This window comes from Photinus pyralis, unplaced genomic scaffold, assembly GCF_008802855.1.
Source record: "Photinus pyralis isolate 1611_PpyrPB1 unplaced genomic scaffold, Ppyr1.3 Ppyr1.4_LG7, whole genome shotgun sequence".
In the NCBI taxonomy this organism is placed as follows: Eukaryota; Metazoa; Arthropoda; class Insecta; order Coleoptera; family Lampyridae; genus Photinus; species Photinus pyralis.
In genome coordinates, this window is record NW_022170738.1 from 2164809 (window position 1) to 2184743 (window position 19935).

General features: G+C 35.2%; 2 protein-coding genes across 2 annotated transcripts in view; one reads left to right on the forward strand and one right to left on the reverse strand.

Moving 5' to 3' along the window:
- The window catches only part of LOC116177034 (cilia- and flagella-associated protein 299-like), a 35445-nt gene extending 22607 nt beyond the window's left edge, over window positions 1-12838 (forward strand). Inside the window, exon 5 of the mRNA XM_031495891.1 lies at window positions 12660-12838. Within this exon, the coding sequence (XP_031351751.1) occupies window positions 12660-12830 (171 nt within the window). The 3' untranslated portion in view covers window positions 12831-12838. The remainder of the gene's footprint in view (window positions 1-12659) is intronic.
- LOC116177033 (nitric oxide synthase) overlaps window positions 1-19535 on the reverse strand; it is a 99293-nt gene extending 79758 nt beyond the window's left edge. The window contains exon 1 of the mRNA XM_031495890.1: window positions 19372-19535. Coding sequence (XP_031351750.1) covers window positions 19372-19464 — 93 coding nt within the window. The 5' untranslated portion in view covers window positions 19465-19535. The remainder of the gene's footprint in view (window positions 1-19371) is intronic.
- Between the last annotated feature and the right edge of the window lie 400 nt (window positions 19536-19935).

The following is a 19935-nucleotide window of genomic DNA, read 5'->3' on the forward strand; positions in this document are numbered from 1 at the left end:
TTATTATTTTGTAATCCCTAAATGGGACGCGGAGCACGATATAAAATAAAGTTTAGAACAGGGTGCAATATTGTTTCCATAGAAACGACGTGAGAGCTTAAGCTTGCTATTTTTGATGTCTATGTTAAATATACCTACAGAATTTTTAGCAGTTTGATAATAATTTTTATGGATTCTGCTGTAAAATAAAGTTTGGTCTTATACACGACGTTAAAGGGAAACCAACCATCTCGTGAAAGTTCATACACTTTTGCCTACGCCACTCGTGAATTAACATCTCTCAATCGATTGTTAAAGCATCCCTTTATCCGTCTTGTATACTAAATAAGCATTTTTCTCTTAATTCTATTGATTAACACGTAACCTACGACATTAGTGCTAGTAAAGGCACTGGGTGAATATATCTAATTTCCAGAAATGAGACTTGTAAGTACCCACGGATTAATAAAATATGAGTTAAGGGTACTGTGTCTCCACTTGGAAAAACACAGGCTGCACGAGTTCTGACATTTTGTTTTTGTATGCGTAGTCGATCGAGTTATTAACGACAAACGTAAGCACCTACGACGCGTTGAATGTTGCGATATGAGCGGACCTCACTGACGTAGCGGTTCCCTTCTTTCCGAGCTGAAAGTGGCATTAGAAACAAAACATGCTGTTTTGCTATTGGTTTAAATTGGACGCCAGTCTCGAAAGTTGCGTGGGTTCCCCTTTGGTTTCATATAAATAGCTGAGTGTTATCGATTTTAATAGCCGCGAGAGAGGTAGGTACGTAACTGTACACTTCGTCCGCATGTTTTTTTAATAGCGTAATTAATTAAAAGTTACTCAACGGTCGAGTAATTACAGTTTGCATCTAAAAAATTCGGTAAGCGATTTAATTGTGAAACGTGGAGGTTTTTTTCTTTAAACGGGATTCGGAATTTAATTAACAAGTGGATTGTTAATCTAATCGAACAGTTTATTTAAATAAGTGGTAAAAGAATACTCGACGGGGGATTTACGTGTGGCATCAACGGTCAGGTTTTAGATAAATTACGAAATTAAAAGCATTAAAATAAACCGGGTAAAGTGGACTTGTGGTACGCTTTCTGAATCATGGCGAAGTTATTTAAAAAACTTTCATTCGTAACTTTATTTTATTCAGCCCTAATTATAAGGGGGTTAGGATACTCATATTTGTAGACTACACAAGAATAAATTCATGTGCATTTCAATTTCAATGTTTCCAACCGTTTAGTAAATTTTGAGTGTTAATCACCGGCAAAGGTTATCACCAGTTTCGAAATGGGTAGACCAGGAGAACCGGAAGTTCAGTTATGAACATTATCTCATAAAGTAATGTGAATTAATCGTTTAACTCTATGCTTAATTGGCAGTTACAGTGACGTATTTTAAAAGGAATTTGTATATGTAGATTGTTTCGTGTAAGGGAAATTGCTCAATTGTTTTTTACTCTTGACTATATACCTAGGTAATGTTCACGCAAATATTAAAACGCGATTTCTACAGACGCAGATACCACCACATTCCTAAATTACGCACCAAATGCACTTATGGTTTCCTTTATCCTGGATCTAATGGCAATTAAAAAGTTTAAATTATCGCCGAAGTTAAATTATTGCAATTAAATGCCACTTCAACATAAAATTGTCCTGTACCTACTGTTGTTCGGACGAGGAGGAAAATGACAAAACTAATTACACTCTCTCCAACAAAAAAAGATTGATGGTTCTTAATTAAATATATTTACCTAAACGATGAGAATGAGCAGATTAATTTCAAACTTTTTTAATCTATCGAACAAAATCCCACTCTTCCTTTGACGGCCTACTTTCCGGATTAGGCTTGAAATTATATTTAAGGAAAACACACCAATTATAGTAAAAGTTCTTTTGCTATATTTAAACAATAGGCATTGATTATATACCTACTAACAATGCAATAGGGGACAAATTGAATACTTCCAGCGGAACTATTTCTAACGTAAATTTTCATCTTTATGTTGTGGCGAATGGAAAGTTCAATTTTTAATTTTCCTTGTGGTATTCTCTTTGTGTTTGCGGTAGGGCGTCGGTGGATTTTGTTCGTTAAGTATTTACCGACTGCGACGTTCATAAAATCGCTAAAAAGTGCGACACCTACGTGAACATTCTTAGTTCGTTGTTGTAATGTAGTTATTTAGACAGGGTTGCATTGTAATTATTTGTAGTACCTATTATCGGTTAACATCTCATTGTCACTGAAGACACCCAGAAAAGTTATAGTGATTGATTTCTAGAATCTTGTTTGCTAACGTCATCCCGAAATTCATAGCGAACCTGAACCTCAAAAAGGTGGTTGGCCTTTTTAATTTCTCTATTATCTACAGGACGCGTTTGAACATTTTTCCGTAAAGAATTGTGCGTCGATACAAACAGCTGTGACTGTGCAAAATAGTTTTTTTACGCAACAACGAATTTTGTCAAGAAATTTGGCCATTAAACAGATGGCATTCTAGAGAAATCAACTTTTTTTAAGTATGAAGATTGCCGAAATGCCATTTATGAAACATTTGGCGCAACGCATGTGATGCTGAACCAATACTAACCTTACCTCTAAATCCAATCCTCCTCTGTCACCTCTCGTTTGATCCATTTTGTTCCACAACCATTTGTCTGCATATTCTTTGTCACTGAATTCTATAGTTTTAGTTAAACGTTTTTTTGTTTCTTTATACATTTTGCAGTTGTCCAATATTGGTGTTATTGCTGTATGGACAATAAAGAGTATTATTATTATCTTTTCGTTTTACAAAACAGTCTTTGTCAAGGCTACCAATTTGCAACGAATAATTACAAGGTGGGTAAGTTAGATTTTAAATCAGAAATTCATATTTTATCGTTTTAGATTGTAATATTCTCCAACTGCAACATGCCTTTTACTTTGGAAGAAAATAAGCTGCTTTTGCAGTCCTATTTCCGTAATGGAAGTAAAGACGGAAATAGAGTTTGGAAGTGTTCAACTTGCCTGTGCATGGAGGAATTTCGAGAGGCATATCCTGAACACGTCGTTGATTACGAGAACTTACGTCGCCACACATTCTTCGTTTATTTAAGCGATTCGACGGTACAGAAAGTGTTGCTTGTGGAAAATCCCTTGGTCACCAAACAGTACGCGCAAATATCGAACACAACGCATTATAGCCGAAGCTAAATGACCAAAGACCGAAATTAAATTTTTTACATAGTGATGAAATTATCGGACTTTTTTAAACGAAAAATCGTATGGAAAGTGGTACTTTTTTTCACGATTTTTGCTGTGCGTTTCCATGGAGTTTAGTCCTGTCTGTGAACAATAGCATCCACTTTTGAGTGACAGTAAATCGCGAATGTCAATCAAATTATTCGCCCTCATTAATCAAACTGCAAATTCATGAAAAAAGTATCACTTTCAAAACTAGTTGTACAAACAACTATTTTCTACAACTGTCAAGAAAGCCTGTCAAGTACTAGATTTTTAAACGGTTAATGAATAAGTAAGGTTGCTCTTGACAACGTGCGCGAAACCGTCAACAATGAAAAAAAGTATTTCGCGCACATTACAAAGTTGAACTTAAAAGCACATTTAATTAACAACCGGTTCAGTTGTAGAAAAAATGTTGTATATAACGCTAGCGCGAAGTTATTTCGCGCTCTTGTTATATAAATAACTATTTTTTTCTACAACTGCCAAAAAACCTGTCATTTTCTGACGAATTTCGAAACACGAAGTACTAGATTTTAAACGGTTAATTAATAACTAACTTATGACCACAACACGTTTTGTTCGTTTGAAAAATGACCATAATACATTGAATTATTTATTAAATGACAACATATTTATAGTTATTTATTATATAAGACGATAAAGGAATATTTTAGTTTCCCTTTATCGTCGTGTATAATACAAAATTTTATTTTATAGCAGGCGTCAAAAATAGCAAGCTTAGGTTTTGCCGTCGTGATCGTTTCCATAGAAACAGAATGGTCATATGTTCTGAACGTCATTTTATATCGTGCATTTGAAATAAGAATGACAGATGTAATTAGAATGCACAGTCATCTGTTTCACTTTCTATACCCTTACGGTTAAAGTATTCCTTTTATCTATCCTTACAGTGAAAGAACGGCTTAGCCTACTCAACCAAACCCAGGTTAATCATATAAAATAAAAAATATAATATATTTTGAAAATAACGTCATGCACACGTTGTTTTGATCTAAACACCAAAAATTATGACGGGACATCCTGTATATGAACAAATAAACTCGTTCAGACCCTTGCGCTTTGTGAGAAACCGGCATCCACACTGCGCTTCCCTTCGGTCGTGTTATGTGCCAATGTCGAGTCGTTTTTATTGCTGCGCGCAGCTTATGCTCTAATCACTGAACTATAATTAAACTGGAACGCGCACTGCCGGTCTCTGCCATAGAAACGTAGCGCGCCGAGAGAGATAGTGCAAGGGGGATTTCTGTCACTGTCACTCATTGGGAAACTGATCATTAATATAAATCCAAAACATATCAAATAGGCTGCTCTATGCATGCGCGGAGTAGCCCTCTCTCTCTCGGATCGCGCTGCCCGACGGAGCGCGCGTTCCAGTATAATTATAGTTCAGTGGCTCTAATACAAACCGAGTAGATCTGTATTTTTCAAGCGGTTTGGAAGTGTGTTGTTGTGAAACTTCTTAAATACTGCTTTGTGTTTTCAAAATGGATCTCATTATTGATATTGAATTCTTGATAAATGCAATTCAAGAATAAATGATTTGCTTTATAAGCATTATAGCATATGAAAAATAATGATTATACAAAATTAATTTTTCTTTGAGTCACATGAATTCATTTTTGATACTAATTAGTGACAACATTGCAATTTTTATATTTTCTGAGCCGAATTGTTTACCGCTACCTGTGTGATATAACAGGAGGTTGCCGAGTCGTCGGCCGACTCGACGAAAACCGACTCATGTGTTTAGGCCCTAATTGTGATGGGCGGCTTTATTTGAAAGTCTGGAATCAACGAAAAACATGACTGGTTCGCGACGGTCGGAAAGCGTGTACGTTTCTTTACGCAATTTTTATTCACCCGATTTGATTAGTGTTTTGTGGGCGGTGTAGTTGACCGCATTCCATTGCACACAGCAATCTTTTAACATGAAAATAAAGTTACCAGCAAGCAGTTAATATTGTTAAATAAATAAAATAAGTAATTTTTTATTAAAACAGATATTGAACCAAATTGTACAAATTATTTGTTCGTACAAGAGCTAGTCAGGAGTTGCATAGTACTTACTTATAGCGACAAGTATTACTAACTTGAAATCAAAGTAATGACTGAATTACTAGCGATACATCACATTAAGGACATACGTTAAAACTAAAAAGATTCAGTGTCCGGTTGATTGAAACCATCCAATTCGCATTGTGGTCACTTCTAAAATAACCACAACGCGTTAGGTGCATAAGTTCACGACCATAACACGGAAAAATACTAGGAAAAATATTTAATTTCGGTGTTTGGTCATTTTGCTTCGTCCATAACGCGTTGTGTCTTATTTTCGCTCATTGAGCGTTTTCGATATTTGTGCGTAACATATACAATGCTGTCATGCCTAGTTTTAAAAAACAATAGAGTACAGGATTTAAAATACGTCGACTCAGGAAGAAGAAGGCGAAGAAAAACAAGAATAAGTTTATGGAGAGAAAGAAGACGAAAAAGAAGAATAAATTGAATGAGAAGGCCTATTATTCTACTAGGATTTAATAAAACAGACCGTGAAGTAGGCCTACTGGGGAAACCACGTTAAAAAAACGCGTCAAGTACACTACCTCACAGGTGGCGTGGAAACGTGTGCATAATATAGAGAATAGAACTTTAGTAAATTTTGGAATCGCTTTTTCTCAGAAGTAGTGAACCTTAGGAGAAAAAGTGTAAGGACTTTTTTTTGTATATAATTGCATGATCAACAATTTTTGTCTGAACTATTTTTATCATAAAACTAACCGTTTCGCTATGAAATCCAGAAAACCCTTTAACCTTGAATAAAATTTTTTGCACACTTGGGATCAATGGGGACTTTTCACAATTTCATTATAATGGTATCCCTAACGTTCATGTGAATTTTCAGCTTCTTGGGAATTTATGCAAGGGTACTCCGATTTTTCATGTTAACTTGACGCGACTATTTTGGCCATGAAAGGAGCAATTGTTCCGTAATTTTGACGCGAGTCTAATTCTATCGCCAGCAATTCAGTTATTTCAATTTTCGATTCAGGCTTAATACAGACTGTGTAATAAGGACCCACGGAATCGAAATACACAATAAATTGACGTAACTTGTACTATTTACTATTGAAATTTGCAAGTATAGAGTTGTAACAATTGGAGTTTGTTTGCATTCATTCAATCTCAAGAGTAAAAGAAAACGCACGATTACATTTTCCAATTTTCCTTCTGTATGAAAACGGTTGCCAATATACTACAGTAGAAGTAGTTCCTTTTTCGAATTCCTAATCCGCACTGTCTGCTTATCTATTACGAGTTGCATACCGACCGAGTTTTGACAAGGCGTCTAAATTGACATTTACATACAAGCCGAATTTGGCGCGATCGGCTAAAGAAAACCCTTCTGATAACAAGAGATAATCTGTGCACTCGTCGCGAAACGTTTTCCAATCGAACATCAAAGTGGCGTAACGCGATTTTCCAACGCCTACAGTACCTAATCTTAGTTTAATGGCAAAGAAAAAAAAATTAAATAGATTCATTGCGCGTATCGATTAAGCCGTAAAGTTAAATTTTTCCGATGGCGTAGCGCTCCCCTGCTTTATGATTTTAGTTGCAAACAGCGTTAAAAGAGTCGTTAACATAAAAAGTCGGGATATCCGCCTATTAGCGCCCAATGGCAATTTAAATCGCAATCAATTTTTCTTTACGATTATGCCGCGCACAAAAGGCTTAAAACTGGAGGCAAATTCTTATTATTTCATTAATTAAAAGTGTACCCATCTATGGTTCAATTCTCAATGCGAGAGATTTTTCAAATTGTGTGCTGAATAAATATAAATAAAGCGCCGCGCCCTTATTTTCCTTTAGGATCAGGGTGCAAAGTGAAACGAATTAGTCGCTCGTTTAGTTTTGCGTCAAAATGGACTTGTAATTTAGGCGAAGATTTATACAATATTTAATTCGAAATTTAGGTTTTGGACCGAATTTCATTTTAAAGAGGCAAAGGAAAGAGATTTACGTATAGGTGAAAAGGATGTTTCTACAACGTCCACAACTCATTATCATACAAACGCGAATTCTCTCGGTTGAAAGCTAGAAAATAATCTGTTTCCGCTTAAAAATCCTGGAAGCTGACGGAGCTTTCCAAAAAATCTGATGATTGGATAAATCCTTGTTTTAAGCTAAAGTAAATCCGGCTGATTGTATTTTAACTTATTCGGCCCAAGCTTTTGATGATTTTTCACCGGCATGGAACTTTATGATAGGGGCGCAATTTGTCAAATGCGAGATTTATTACACGTACCTACTCACAATGTGCAGATCACCGAAGCTGTATCATAAATTTGGATTACCATCAATAATGCGCATTCTATCAATTTGACAATTATAATACACTCATTATGAACTGGAATAATCACCCCCGATTTCCATCAATCAATCAAATGGCGTAGTATATACCGGAGCGTAATGACAGCTTAATCCAATCTTACGTTTGGAGTGATCAGCGGGAATTCCAATTTCAAATTAAAAAACAAATTAATAATCACCCGACGTCAATTACATGCCGTTTCCCAAATCTCGTAAAATGTAAACGAATTAAGCTGTACCTTAATTTGGGTTTACAGGGATCAAATTTGTAATAGATGTTTACCTTAACAAGGATAATAAGAGCCATCTCAAAGAAGAAATTACCAACGTTGACATCAATCATCTATAATTATTATTTAAAGCAGCTGCTGTGGTTGTCACGTCGATCGCTATTCGTTGAGGAAATATTTTCAAAATGAAAAATAAATATTTAGCGTTGCGCTTTTGTTAAATGCAACCAATCACTTTTGAGGACAGTGACATGTAATCAATCAATACTCCATATTTAATTAGTTCCTGCAAAATGCACTTTATCGTTCCCTTTTCACTGCCCATCATTATACCTATCTCGGAAGTGTTAAACGGGACCTTTTTGTTCAATCCATAAGTTATAGTTTTCCCTCTAAAGCTCTGGATATTTGGTAGATCTCTTCGTGAATGAAAATAGTGAAATCGTTTTCTACTAGCTTTCGGTACTTACTTACTTAATTAACTCTGTTTTCAAGAACAATACAACTTATAATTTCTTCTTCTTCATTTCGCGATGCAGTATTTTGTAATTTGGAGTGCATGACTCCAATTTTCCATGCGTGTGTTAAATAAAGCTGTTTGCAAATTTATGCAGGATGCATTTTTTATTGAGCAGTTTTTTATTTCTCTTTGTGCAATCACATCAGGAATATAAATTGTGTTCCATTTAACAGACTAAGGCCCGGTTGTACAATGTCAGTTTAAACTTCAGGTTGGTTTAACTGACAGATTTCAGAAATACGATTGGCCAACTTGTGAAATATTAGCCAATCAAATCCTTTAACCCACAATTTAACTATAAACTGAAGTTTAGACTGACATTAGAGCTAAAGTACACGTACACTATCACGAGTGGCTTTAAGGCTGAACAATTTTGCGGGAAAACGTAGTACCGGGGGTAGGGGGGTTAAATACCCCCCAGCACATGAACTATCATGAGTGTTTTTAACTCTGAACGATTTAGCGGGAAAACGACTCTAGTTAGCTGTAGCTCAGAAAAACTGAAAAACGAGATCTTTCATCGTGCGTGATTATAAGTTTGTTTTCAAACATGTTTTAATTGCAAAGATAAAAATCATTTTGTGACTTTTTTATTATACCACGCACCTTCTTCAGACTTGGACCTCGCAGACGATGGCGTTAGGACCCTACGTTATGTCTTGTAATATTTTAAGTAACAATTTTAGAGGTGGTGGTCTGTCAGTTCTTTTATTTGAAGTAACATAGAGACACAGTAATTAAAGACATCGTAAGAGCTAATTAAGTTTATTCCTTAACCAATATTTTGGAAATAAACCCTTTTTCATTTCCATAATCCACACAAACATTTTGCAATAAATGCGCCATAGAAGAAACAATTTCCCTCGGCAATTAGAAAGCGTACAAGCGTTCCAAAATAGTCACATGACAAGCTTTTGTCAGATTGTAAATTATTCGAACTTGGACCATTGTTCCAAATTTTCTGCCACTTATTTAGATGGATTCCGATTAAGCATTTTCTACAGTACTTGCACCATCTCTACAAATAGACCCGACGGCTGAACCGACGGCAACGTCTCTCGGCCCTCCACCCTTTTGGGTCAGATTTGATTGGCGTTATATGCCATTTTATTTTTCCCGGTAAACGGTGAAGCCGGGTCGAGTTTATACTCACTTTTTTCTTTGACTGGGCCCTTAAGCTTGCGGTCTACTAGGAGCGAGCGATAAATAACAGTACTCGAGACCGAAAATCGACGGGAACGCGAAACTGATATTAGGGGGATGTAATGTACTGCATTTTACAGAACCAAAATTTGAAGGCTCATTGTTTGGCCGTACGTGCAGTTGCAGTAGTTCTGTGGTTCACCGAACCAAAGTCGAGGCTGCTTCTGGCCGCCTGTTAACTGTAACTAACCTTTACAATGGCCCGAATGCAGTTCAAAATTAATTAAAAGAACTCTATGAATTACAAAGTAATAAAATTAAAATAACGTTAATTACAAGCAGATAAGTTTTTTTTATCTGAAATCACGTTAGCAGTTCACATGTTTTGATGACTTAAATTCAAGGACCAATAATTGACACCCGAACGTCCTAATTTTAATTAATGCCAATAAAGTGCAACGTAATATTGCAACGTCTTGATTAATTATGTGTGGACTTTAATTGCGCCCCACCGACAACATTTTATTATGATTATAAAGATTACTTGCAAATATTATATCTCGTAATTAATGAATATTAATTGAAAAGAATTTGCCTTGTAGTGCAGAATTCCGATAGTACTTCGCACTTTGTATAGGTACATTTTTAGTAATACGACCAAATTGCCCACATCTTTCCTCTGTCAAAGGAGGTCCTTGACTACCCACCCGAACCCTTTCTCTGCAAGTTAAAAACTAACCCTTCCTTTCGACTCCATATTAAGCTATCGGCCACGCTCGAAGTTAAGTATTTATTTCTGTTAGTGTTGTTAATAGTATGCATTAAAAGAATGTATGACTTCGTAACCGTCAACGGCGACTTGTTTTCCTTACAAAGACTGGTTTACATTTCAAATACGTTATACCCACATGTTATTACAAATATGGCATCTAAAGTTAGAACGACTACGAGTTTGTTATTTGGAATTTGCTTAATTATGAATTAATCACTATCTATCTATCTGGACCACTTCATCACGTGTGATGTGAGATGGGTCAAGTTGGAACCTCAGAATCCACTTCGCCAAATCAACACAAACCGATGGCATAAAACGAGTATAATATTTAAGCTATATATATGGAAAAGTATTGTCGATTCAGGGGTGCCAACTTAATCCACTCATAAGTTTGATGCATCCACGTATATGTACGTAATTGTATGTATTTATGATCGAATTAGTATAATCTAAATAACGAAATAGGTCAAACAACAAATTTATGTCGTAGCTACAAAGCACAATATGCAACAAATTGAAAATTGCGGAAATACACAGATATAACGTGCATTTTTCTTTAAACGTATCCATTCTTTTCCAACCAAACTGTAATTTTCTGAATAGTCGTATTTCCACTTTCCGATAAGCCGTCCAATTTGCAAACTTAGACATTTCTGACTCGTGTAAAAGCTTCCTCACCTTTTTCTTATTATAACACATCTGAAAAAGATAATGCATTCAAAACCACTGTAGAATTAATTGGTTTCGTTAGCGCCTACACTACACGATGGAAGGAACAAGTTTATTTATAATTCCGGCTTTGATTATGTTATTGTAGGATACGCTTTTTCACATTAAAAGTATTACATACAAGGTGCCTCAAGTATGTAGTGTGACCTTCACATTAGTTTTTTATATGAAACACCTTGTGTATTGTAGCAAATTCTGAATTTTGAATACTTCCCGTATAACATGATGGCATAAACCCGAGACGTCTGAAGGTTTTCAAAATATGACCTAAAATAATCTAATGCCTTGTACTAAATACGCTAAAATATATACACAAATAAACAAGATTGTAATAAGTAAGAAATTTTCCAAATATGACATAGGTACCTAATAGCCAATAGACCAATGAAACATACGAAACTTCCGACTTATTACAGTCCATGTCCAATATCTCTTGTCACTTCAGAACACTTTTAAATACGAACAATTGTTTCTAATTCTACATTTTCAACAATCTGTAGGCAGATAAGTTATTTCGTGTAGTATGTCGCATAGTATGTGATACGAAAAGTATTTAAAATGTATCGTAGAATTCTAAATTGTCATAATATACGGGGTGTTTTATTTAAGGAATTCTTACCTTGTATACAAAATGTTTAATGCAAAAAACGCGCGTGAAAATACTAACAGGCGTGTCTTAGTACAAAAATCCGAAGCGACTCAGTTTGGTCCACTTTGACTCATAAGCACTTTATTCGCTAAGAGCTGCTTCAGTGTGGTGACTGAGCCCAACTCTTTTTTTAATGAAAATCGAAAGAGCGGTGTCAAGATTTGTTAGAATTCTTTTTACATTTCCTTTTTACAAATTTTCCTTGGGAAATTCTAAGTAATCATATTGCAAAAAAACTTGGACAAGATATTTTGCATTAATGAAGAGCAAAAAGCGCCATGATAACCGTTCTTTTACAAGAAAAATTTATTTTACACGTAAACAGGATGGACACATGAATTTGGATAACTTTTTCTATTGAATGTTGAACTAATAAATTAATTTTAAAATGTCAAATCTATTTTTCTTATCCAAATTTCATGCATTCAGAATAGTAAAGCACATGAAATAAACATACGATACCGTATACAGGCTGTTTCACGCAAACCGTTACCTAAAAGTAGATTTCCATTAATAATTTAAATCTGAAAATTTGCATACCAACATAGTTTTTCATGATCTATCGAAAGAAAATATTATCATGATTTTTACCCGATTGGATAGCAACTTTCTATTTTAAATAGAACACCCTAAATATTTCATTGCATTTTCGAAATCTACAGGAAAATCTATGTCGTTTGATAGAATTTACCTAGCATCAAAGGTTTTCAAAGATTTTTCAAAATTTTTGACATTTGGCTGCTTTTCTTTAGCGCCCTGTACTTATGACTCAGTCTTCCACATTCAACAATACTGACGAGATGCTACATGCAAATGATTTAAATTTTGATCGCCCTTTTACAGGGTGTTTTAAAATGAATGGTCAAGTTTAATAACTTCGAACCTAACTAACAGTAACAACACTCCAACTTACTCAGTACATAAAAAAAGGGAGCAGTTGTATCGACGTGTTTATAATTAACTATCAAACTTAATTAATTTCTTTTTACACAGGTCGTCATTGATCCAGAAAAGGGACTTACGTTTCAAAATCGCTTCGATAGAAAAGTTGTGTGCGCCGATCCCGCTGCGAACCCAGGAATTGGAACCACAAGAATCCGAATTAATACCGATATGTACGAACACATTGTCCTATACGATCACGTTGTGCGGCGAAAAGTGTAGATAAATTTATGCCCTAATTGCATCAGTATTTTCTAACCTTAGAACCACTTCCCCACACAAAATCACAACTGTCCAACAAACTTTCCAATAATTTCCAATAATCTGCCTTTTTAACAGTTTTACGTAATACGTTCCGCACAAAGAGTAGATTTTCACTTCTATTTGAACGAGGGTTTCCCGTATACGTGTTCGGCGAACCCAAAACCCTTTATGGAAATACTTTTTCTATTTGTCGCAAGCCCACCCACATGTTTAACTTAAAATAGGAAAAAAAGTGAAATATGCAGAGCGATTTCGAAATTTTAAGGCCTGCGGCAACTGAAATGATTTAGCGTTAATTCATCCCTGAACTTTTGCATACCTTCTGCGTAAATTAATTATAAAAGTAATCAGCGAGCTTGTATAGGGTTAAATCAGTGGAAATTGATATGTAAAAACACAGGCTAAATTTTGAATGACGTTCTGTCCCGACACGTAATTAAAAGCGCAGGTAAGCTGGGATTTCTGCTATGAGGACGTTTCAGTTTTTTCAGTCACTCAGCGTGGAAAGACGAATGAGTTGACTTGTTTATCTTCTCTGAATGCTGCCTGTGACACTGACGGCGGTGAAGCGCGTTCAATAATTTAAAAGCTGTTGAATTGCATTTAAGTAACAGAACGGCACCTGACACGCTCACCAAAAAAGAGAATGGAGGATTTTAAATAAAGGGCAATTAAGTGGCGGATGAAGTAATAAAGAATTAGATTTAAACCCTTCTAATTAACTCACTAGCTCTTTTCGACGTATAGAAGATTAGTTTATTTAATTAGAAAGGTTTATGAGCACATTAACTTTTAAAACTGTAGATATGTTGAGGTTCGCCCAGAGCTTGTGACGAACGAGCCTTCCCAAAGTAAACCACACAAGATGTAGGGGCATACGTAATCAAAATTTAGAGCCAAATTAACATAAATCAAACAACTTTACTCCAGCGTACTGAAATATGCATTTTAATCCTCTTATGCGAACCGAGATTTCTGCGCGTCTAACTTCTGTATCTTATTAGCTGCACTTAATTTCGCGCAACACAAAACTGTGTTTGAAATTCAAAGACTTTACAGCCTCGGTAACATACGCATAACGCTTATAATTTATCATGATTCAGCGCAGATGGCGCTTTTTAAAATTTGGGTAAATTAACAGATATAATAGACAATTACAGGAAGAAATTGTGGTCCACATCGGGTGAGGACAAAGTGTGGGTACAGCTAAAACAAGGTGAATGATAATAGTATTGTCTAAATCGTGCATCAGATGTATATGACATACCTAAAAGTATTATCATCCATCAAAACGACGCAACTATAGGTACTAGTTTCAACATGACCGAACTGATATAAATGATTAAATTAGACATTTTAAATGACGATTTTGCTCATGAGATAATTAATTGGTCTTGCTCCAAGGGTTATAAATGTCACCCCATTTGTTTCACCGTCCAAAGTAAACGCTACATAATTGTTAACAATTTATCAGCCTTTGAGGTGAAACCATCAGATTTTAACAACTTATAATATTCAACAATAAAGGAAAGTGAACTTTTACTAGCTATTACCACTTAACTTTGCAACATTTTCGCATCAAGCACTATGTATAATCTTTCGAAGTTACGGTTTGACACTGAAATTCTGCTCTTAATTTAATAGCCCTTAAATAGAGAGTGGTAAGTAAACGACCAATACTTACTAAATTCTGCTTTATTCTTTACGAATACTATGCTTTTTATGTAAAAAATAACATCGAAATTCCTTTAGGATAGTGGGGGATGCGGGTTGGCCTATACACTGTTCAGTAAATTTGATAGCTGCATTACCATTTTCGTTTTTATTGCTTTGACATTGATGGTGGATGATTAATACGGCGCCATTTATTTTCAGATTAGCGAAAATTAACGTTTATGCTACAATAAATCACTGCATTCTATCACAGTCAATTTTACATACTTATACGAGTACAATTGGACGTGTGTATTTCAAATGGTCCCCGGGATGCCTTTAGCCAGTGGCGTAACTAGGTATTTTTCGAAGCGGTGCCGGATCAGGTTTTGGCGCCCTACCAGATTTTGGCGCCTTATCACTTATCATTGAGCTGTAATTAATAAAACACTGTACATTTTCGAGAGAAACTTTACACGAAATTTTAAAAGCACTGCAATACTTAAATCTCGACTTAAATTTTAGAAAAATGCTTTGAATAATGAAGTCTTTCACTCAACGAAGAATAGAAATACATTTATTTATAATGTTTTCAATTCTCGCGGCAAATTTAGCTATGGCGTGGGGTACAAGTCTTAGTATAGGGGTGCAAATGCTGAGCACATTAATACAGACTATTGTATCACAAATAAAATATTATTATTATTATTATTAGTTTAAATCTGCAGCCTTTTTCTACCGCTGTAACTTTGTTCTACAAGGGATATCTAGAAAGTAACAGACGTTTTGAAATAAAAAATTAAGAAAGTGTAAGAAACAACTTTTATTATATACATTTGGAAGCTACACTCTTAGGCTGTTTTTCAACATAGTCGCCATTCATATTGAGGCACTTAAGTGGTACAAGTGTTTTGATTCAAACTTTGTAGGTATACATCCGCCGTCTATGGGTGCGTCACAAGTGGGTACCGACAAAGGGAATGTGGTAGCCCTCGACAAGATCTTACTAACGGTGGAGTCCAAACTTCAAACGCGAATTCCGGGCGAACGGGATGTCGGAGGTGGGTACCGACAAAGGGAATATGGTAGCCCACGACAAAATCTTATTAAGTGTGACTAATAAAAGTACTGATCTGCCACACAAAATGCGCTGACATCGCTTGGATCTCACACTAAGACTATAATTTTTTTCATTTTTTAACAATGTTCCGTTCACCCAAAGCACCGTAAATTTAGTTTTAATTATATTTCAGTGCACCCTGTATAATCGACTTTACAAACTATTAGAATTTAATTGCCGTTCTTGTCTTTTATGACTGGCCTATACGGTACACCACGTACTGCCCATCCCGACTAAGTGCCCTCGGTGCTTCAGAGCCTCCGGCGCGCCCGCTGGCCTTCAAAGCGCGATGCCGCGGTACGTTTGGCACCTACATAGTTACGCCACTGCCTTTAGCGCCCCATACAGGTACAAAGAAAAAGTTTTATCTACTCGTATTTTTGATGTAGATGGCAATTATTGCCGTGGTTTAAATTGTGATGCCATACACAGGCAATATTGTTTAAAAATACGGCGAAATTCAAATGTTTATAGCTAACAAAGAAGAGCCAAGCATGCAGGGTTAACCTCTTGATACAGAATTTTTTTTACAAAACAAATTTCTCACCAATTGGAAATCCTATCAGGTTCCATCCCAACTATGTATTAACCCGGAATTTTAAATTTAAAATGATTCTCCTTTTCTAAGTAAAATGTCGAAGAAATGGACCTTGGACAATACAATATGACCAACCCGATCACCGTAGGTTTCATAGTAATTGATTAATTAAATAAGCAAGTAAAAAAAGGGACGCTTTGTTTTTCACATTGGGGACTCCAAGAGCGTTCCCAATTTTTTTATACATAGTTTAACTCCAAAACAATCTTTTCCAATAATTGTTCCGATGATTCTTGCAAATCGATGGACTGTAGATTTTTTTTTCGGAATTCGAAGAACTTTCTTAGTTAACAAATGGAATAACTCCCCCAATATAACAAAAAATATAACTCTATAATAGGCGAATGGAAAGCTCTCGGAAAGACGTGCATTAAAAAAAATACGTCCAAATCCGATTAACAGTTCACGAGAAATCAGCTTTTGACTTTGAAGCCAGTTTTCGAAACAACCAAAAATGATTTTGCAAGTCGGGTCGCACCTATCGATTCTTTAAAGCGTGAACTTTTTTATGCTTCTATTTCACCAAAATGAATGATTTTTATTAATTCGAGTGCCAAGGGCCGATTATAGAGTTAACTTTCTTGTTATATCTCGGAAGCTATTCCATTTGTTAGTTAACTAAAAAAATTCCACAGTCCGTTGATTTGCAAAAATTATTGGAAAAGATTGTTTTAGGGTTAAACTATGTATAAAAAAATTGGGAACGCTCTGGCGGTCCCCCAGCTTGAGAGACAAAGCATTCCTTTTTTTACTTGTTTATTTAATTAATCTTAACGGTTATAGTTTCGTATTTAAAGCAGGTGCTAAAAATTATTTGTAAAACATATGAGAAATTTAAAAAAATGGTACTCTATCCGTGGGTTATCGTGTTGCATGACCCATGTAGACGCTAAAGTTTTAATACGGTAACATAATGGCGCCGTCGCGACGCATTAGATCGGGTACAAAATTATTTTAGATTGATTGTGGAGTGTATAGTATCCAAAGGTTAATTGTTAGTGTTACATGGTGGCAAGATTTTTTTTGTTAGCTATTGATTACTTGACTGCATCAAGTGTGTAAATTCTATCATAAAATACGAAAAAATATGTCAGTAGTACGTACGGGAGAGGAGCTGTAGCATTTAAGACCCCTTGAACCATAATTTCGTTGCCATAGCCCATAAACGATATCGAAAAAAACTGTGCACAATTACCGTCGCTATGCTTGTAAAATATTGCTGGTCACCCGTGGTGTATTACACTTTTTTATTTTTATTTTACACTCCATTTTGTATCGAAGAATTGGGAAGCACTGAAAGAGTACTTATTTTTTATGGAACATATTATGCCCTTAACTTTAGCGTTTTCGCTGTTTTAACCACTTTTCCTTTTTTTACTTTCGACTTTAGGGCGGAGGACCGCTCGTGCAGCCATCTAGGTACAAAAAATCGGTTTTTCAAAATAATTCCGCAGCGCCAGTTGATCTTACGAAAATAAGGTTCAAATAAAATGCAAAGAAAACAAAATTCCTCACATTTTTTGTAATAACTTTTTTTGGACTTCTAAATGTGCGAATTACAGCTGCGGAAATGGAATCGCCACGCCGCCGGCGCCAGTTAGTTTCCATGAAACAGCCAAATATTGAGGAAGAAAATTATAACAGTGAAATCATTAAAATTAAGTGTATAATATAATATGTTACATTAAAAAATAAGCACTTTTTTAAGTATTTTCCAATTCTCCAATTAATTCCATTTAAACAGAGTAAGTTTAGTACGCCACTGGAATATAACACGCTACTGGGGACCAGAAATATTTTAGAAACATAAAGACATGTTGCTCCTACATTCTGTCCGATATCTTTTATGGTAAAGGAATTATGACTACGAAACGCTTTTTGTTTGTCGACGTATTTCCATAAACGCAGTGTACACATGTAAATTTTCGGGTGCGGATTTGATATCATGGCTCTGAGAGTCCCCCAATAGGGTATTTCTTAATTACCTTTAAATCTCGACGGAATCCTTAAATAATGGATTTGAATCACGCATATTTGACTAAGAATCCTTCTGGACCTTTCGATTCCTCGGACAGGTTGGAAGTCTAAGCGATTCGAATTTTCCCCAGTTGTAACAATGGAATATTTTGGATTCCGTGTTAACAAACAGCATAGTGCAAACAGACAAACACCAATTATATACTCTACTCGAGCGCAAATTTCTGCATAAGCATAATATAACAGCAGAACGTGTGTAAATTACAGCCGCCTAGAAATGATCTGTCAACTATTTACGTTGACCGGAAGATAAATTAAACATTTGCATTCTTTCGGTAAATACGTTTATTTGTTACTCAGTTGCAAACGTTAGATTAACAAGACAAAACGCAAACGGATAAACGTCATGTTTAAACGCTACTGACTTGTAAAACTGACAACTGACTTGTAAAACTGACAGCTGACCTGTAAAAATTTTACAAGTTAGTAATCTAGTAATTTCATTGGCCAGAATTAATGCGAAGTCTCTGTTACATGGATAACATGATATTTTAGACATTTCTTCGAGATCAATTTAAGAACTAATTATTTACGTTTACAAATGAGTAACAAATAAAATATTGTACATTATACGCCAGGTAATAGTTTTTACTGGTTCTAGGAGATGACAGGCTCGCCTAACGGCTCGCCAGTCAACTTCTCCTATCGCCAGTAAAAACTCACTTACCTGGCTAATAATGTAAAATACTATTTAAAGGCATGTACAATAATTAATGGCGTGAATAATATCACCCCTTATTATAGTGTAACTTCGTTACTCTTTGGTGTAACATATTATCATTGTATATTATATCAATATATCTTATATACAATGATATTTATATTTAAATACAATTATATACAATGATATTTATATTTAAATTATACCTTATACATAAGCCTGTAAAATGGTAATAATAAGCCATCTTTATCCCATGGAGGAAGACATGCCTGTTGTTGATATCATTGCAAAATTCATGCAGAAAAACGTAAAATCCGAAAAGAGGATAAAAATATTCTTGATGACGCTAACGGCATTAGTGCACATTACGCGCGTTAAAATTAATTTATTTTAGCCAATACTTCGCCAGTAAAAATTTTAATAATTCTACCTGTTTCATTGGCGTCTCATTTAACCTGTCGTAGGTAGTTGCTTGGCGATCTGCAGTGTTCCGTAAGCACCGCGGTAGCACCTTTTTTGTCATTTCGCTGCACTTGTAGCCACACTCTGAGATGATTTCTATACAGTAAACAGTAAATTATTAGATCACTTTTCCAGATCTATTAGTAGTCCAAATAAATGAAAAAATGTATATCTATTTAATAAATAAACTTCTTCTTTGAATTATTTTAAATTGTCATATTGATTTACTTACATTTTTTACATGAAGGTGAAGGTAACGCCAATGCACTAACCGACACTTTGGATACCATAAATCTCAATAGCATTAGAAAATCTAATCTACGAGTTAAGGTTAATCTACCGTTTTATTATCGGTAATTAATTAATTGGCACATTCGCACGAAAACCAAAAGCGTTGCAATATTATCTTAATATAGATTTTGTCATTTTTAGTTAAGTCTATACTGTTGGTGCGAAGTCATGTGACTAAGTGCTTGTTCACAATGGACATAAGCGTAACAAAAACATAACAGATACATAATTCATAATGTTG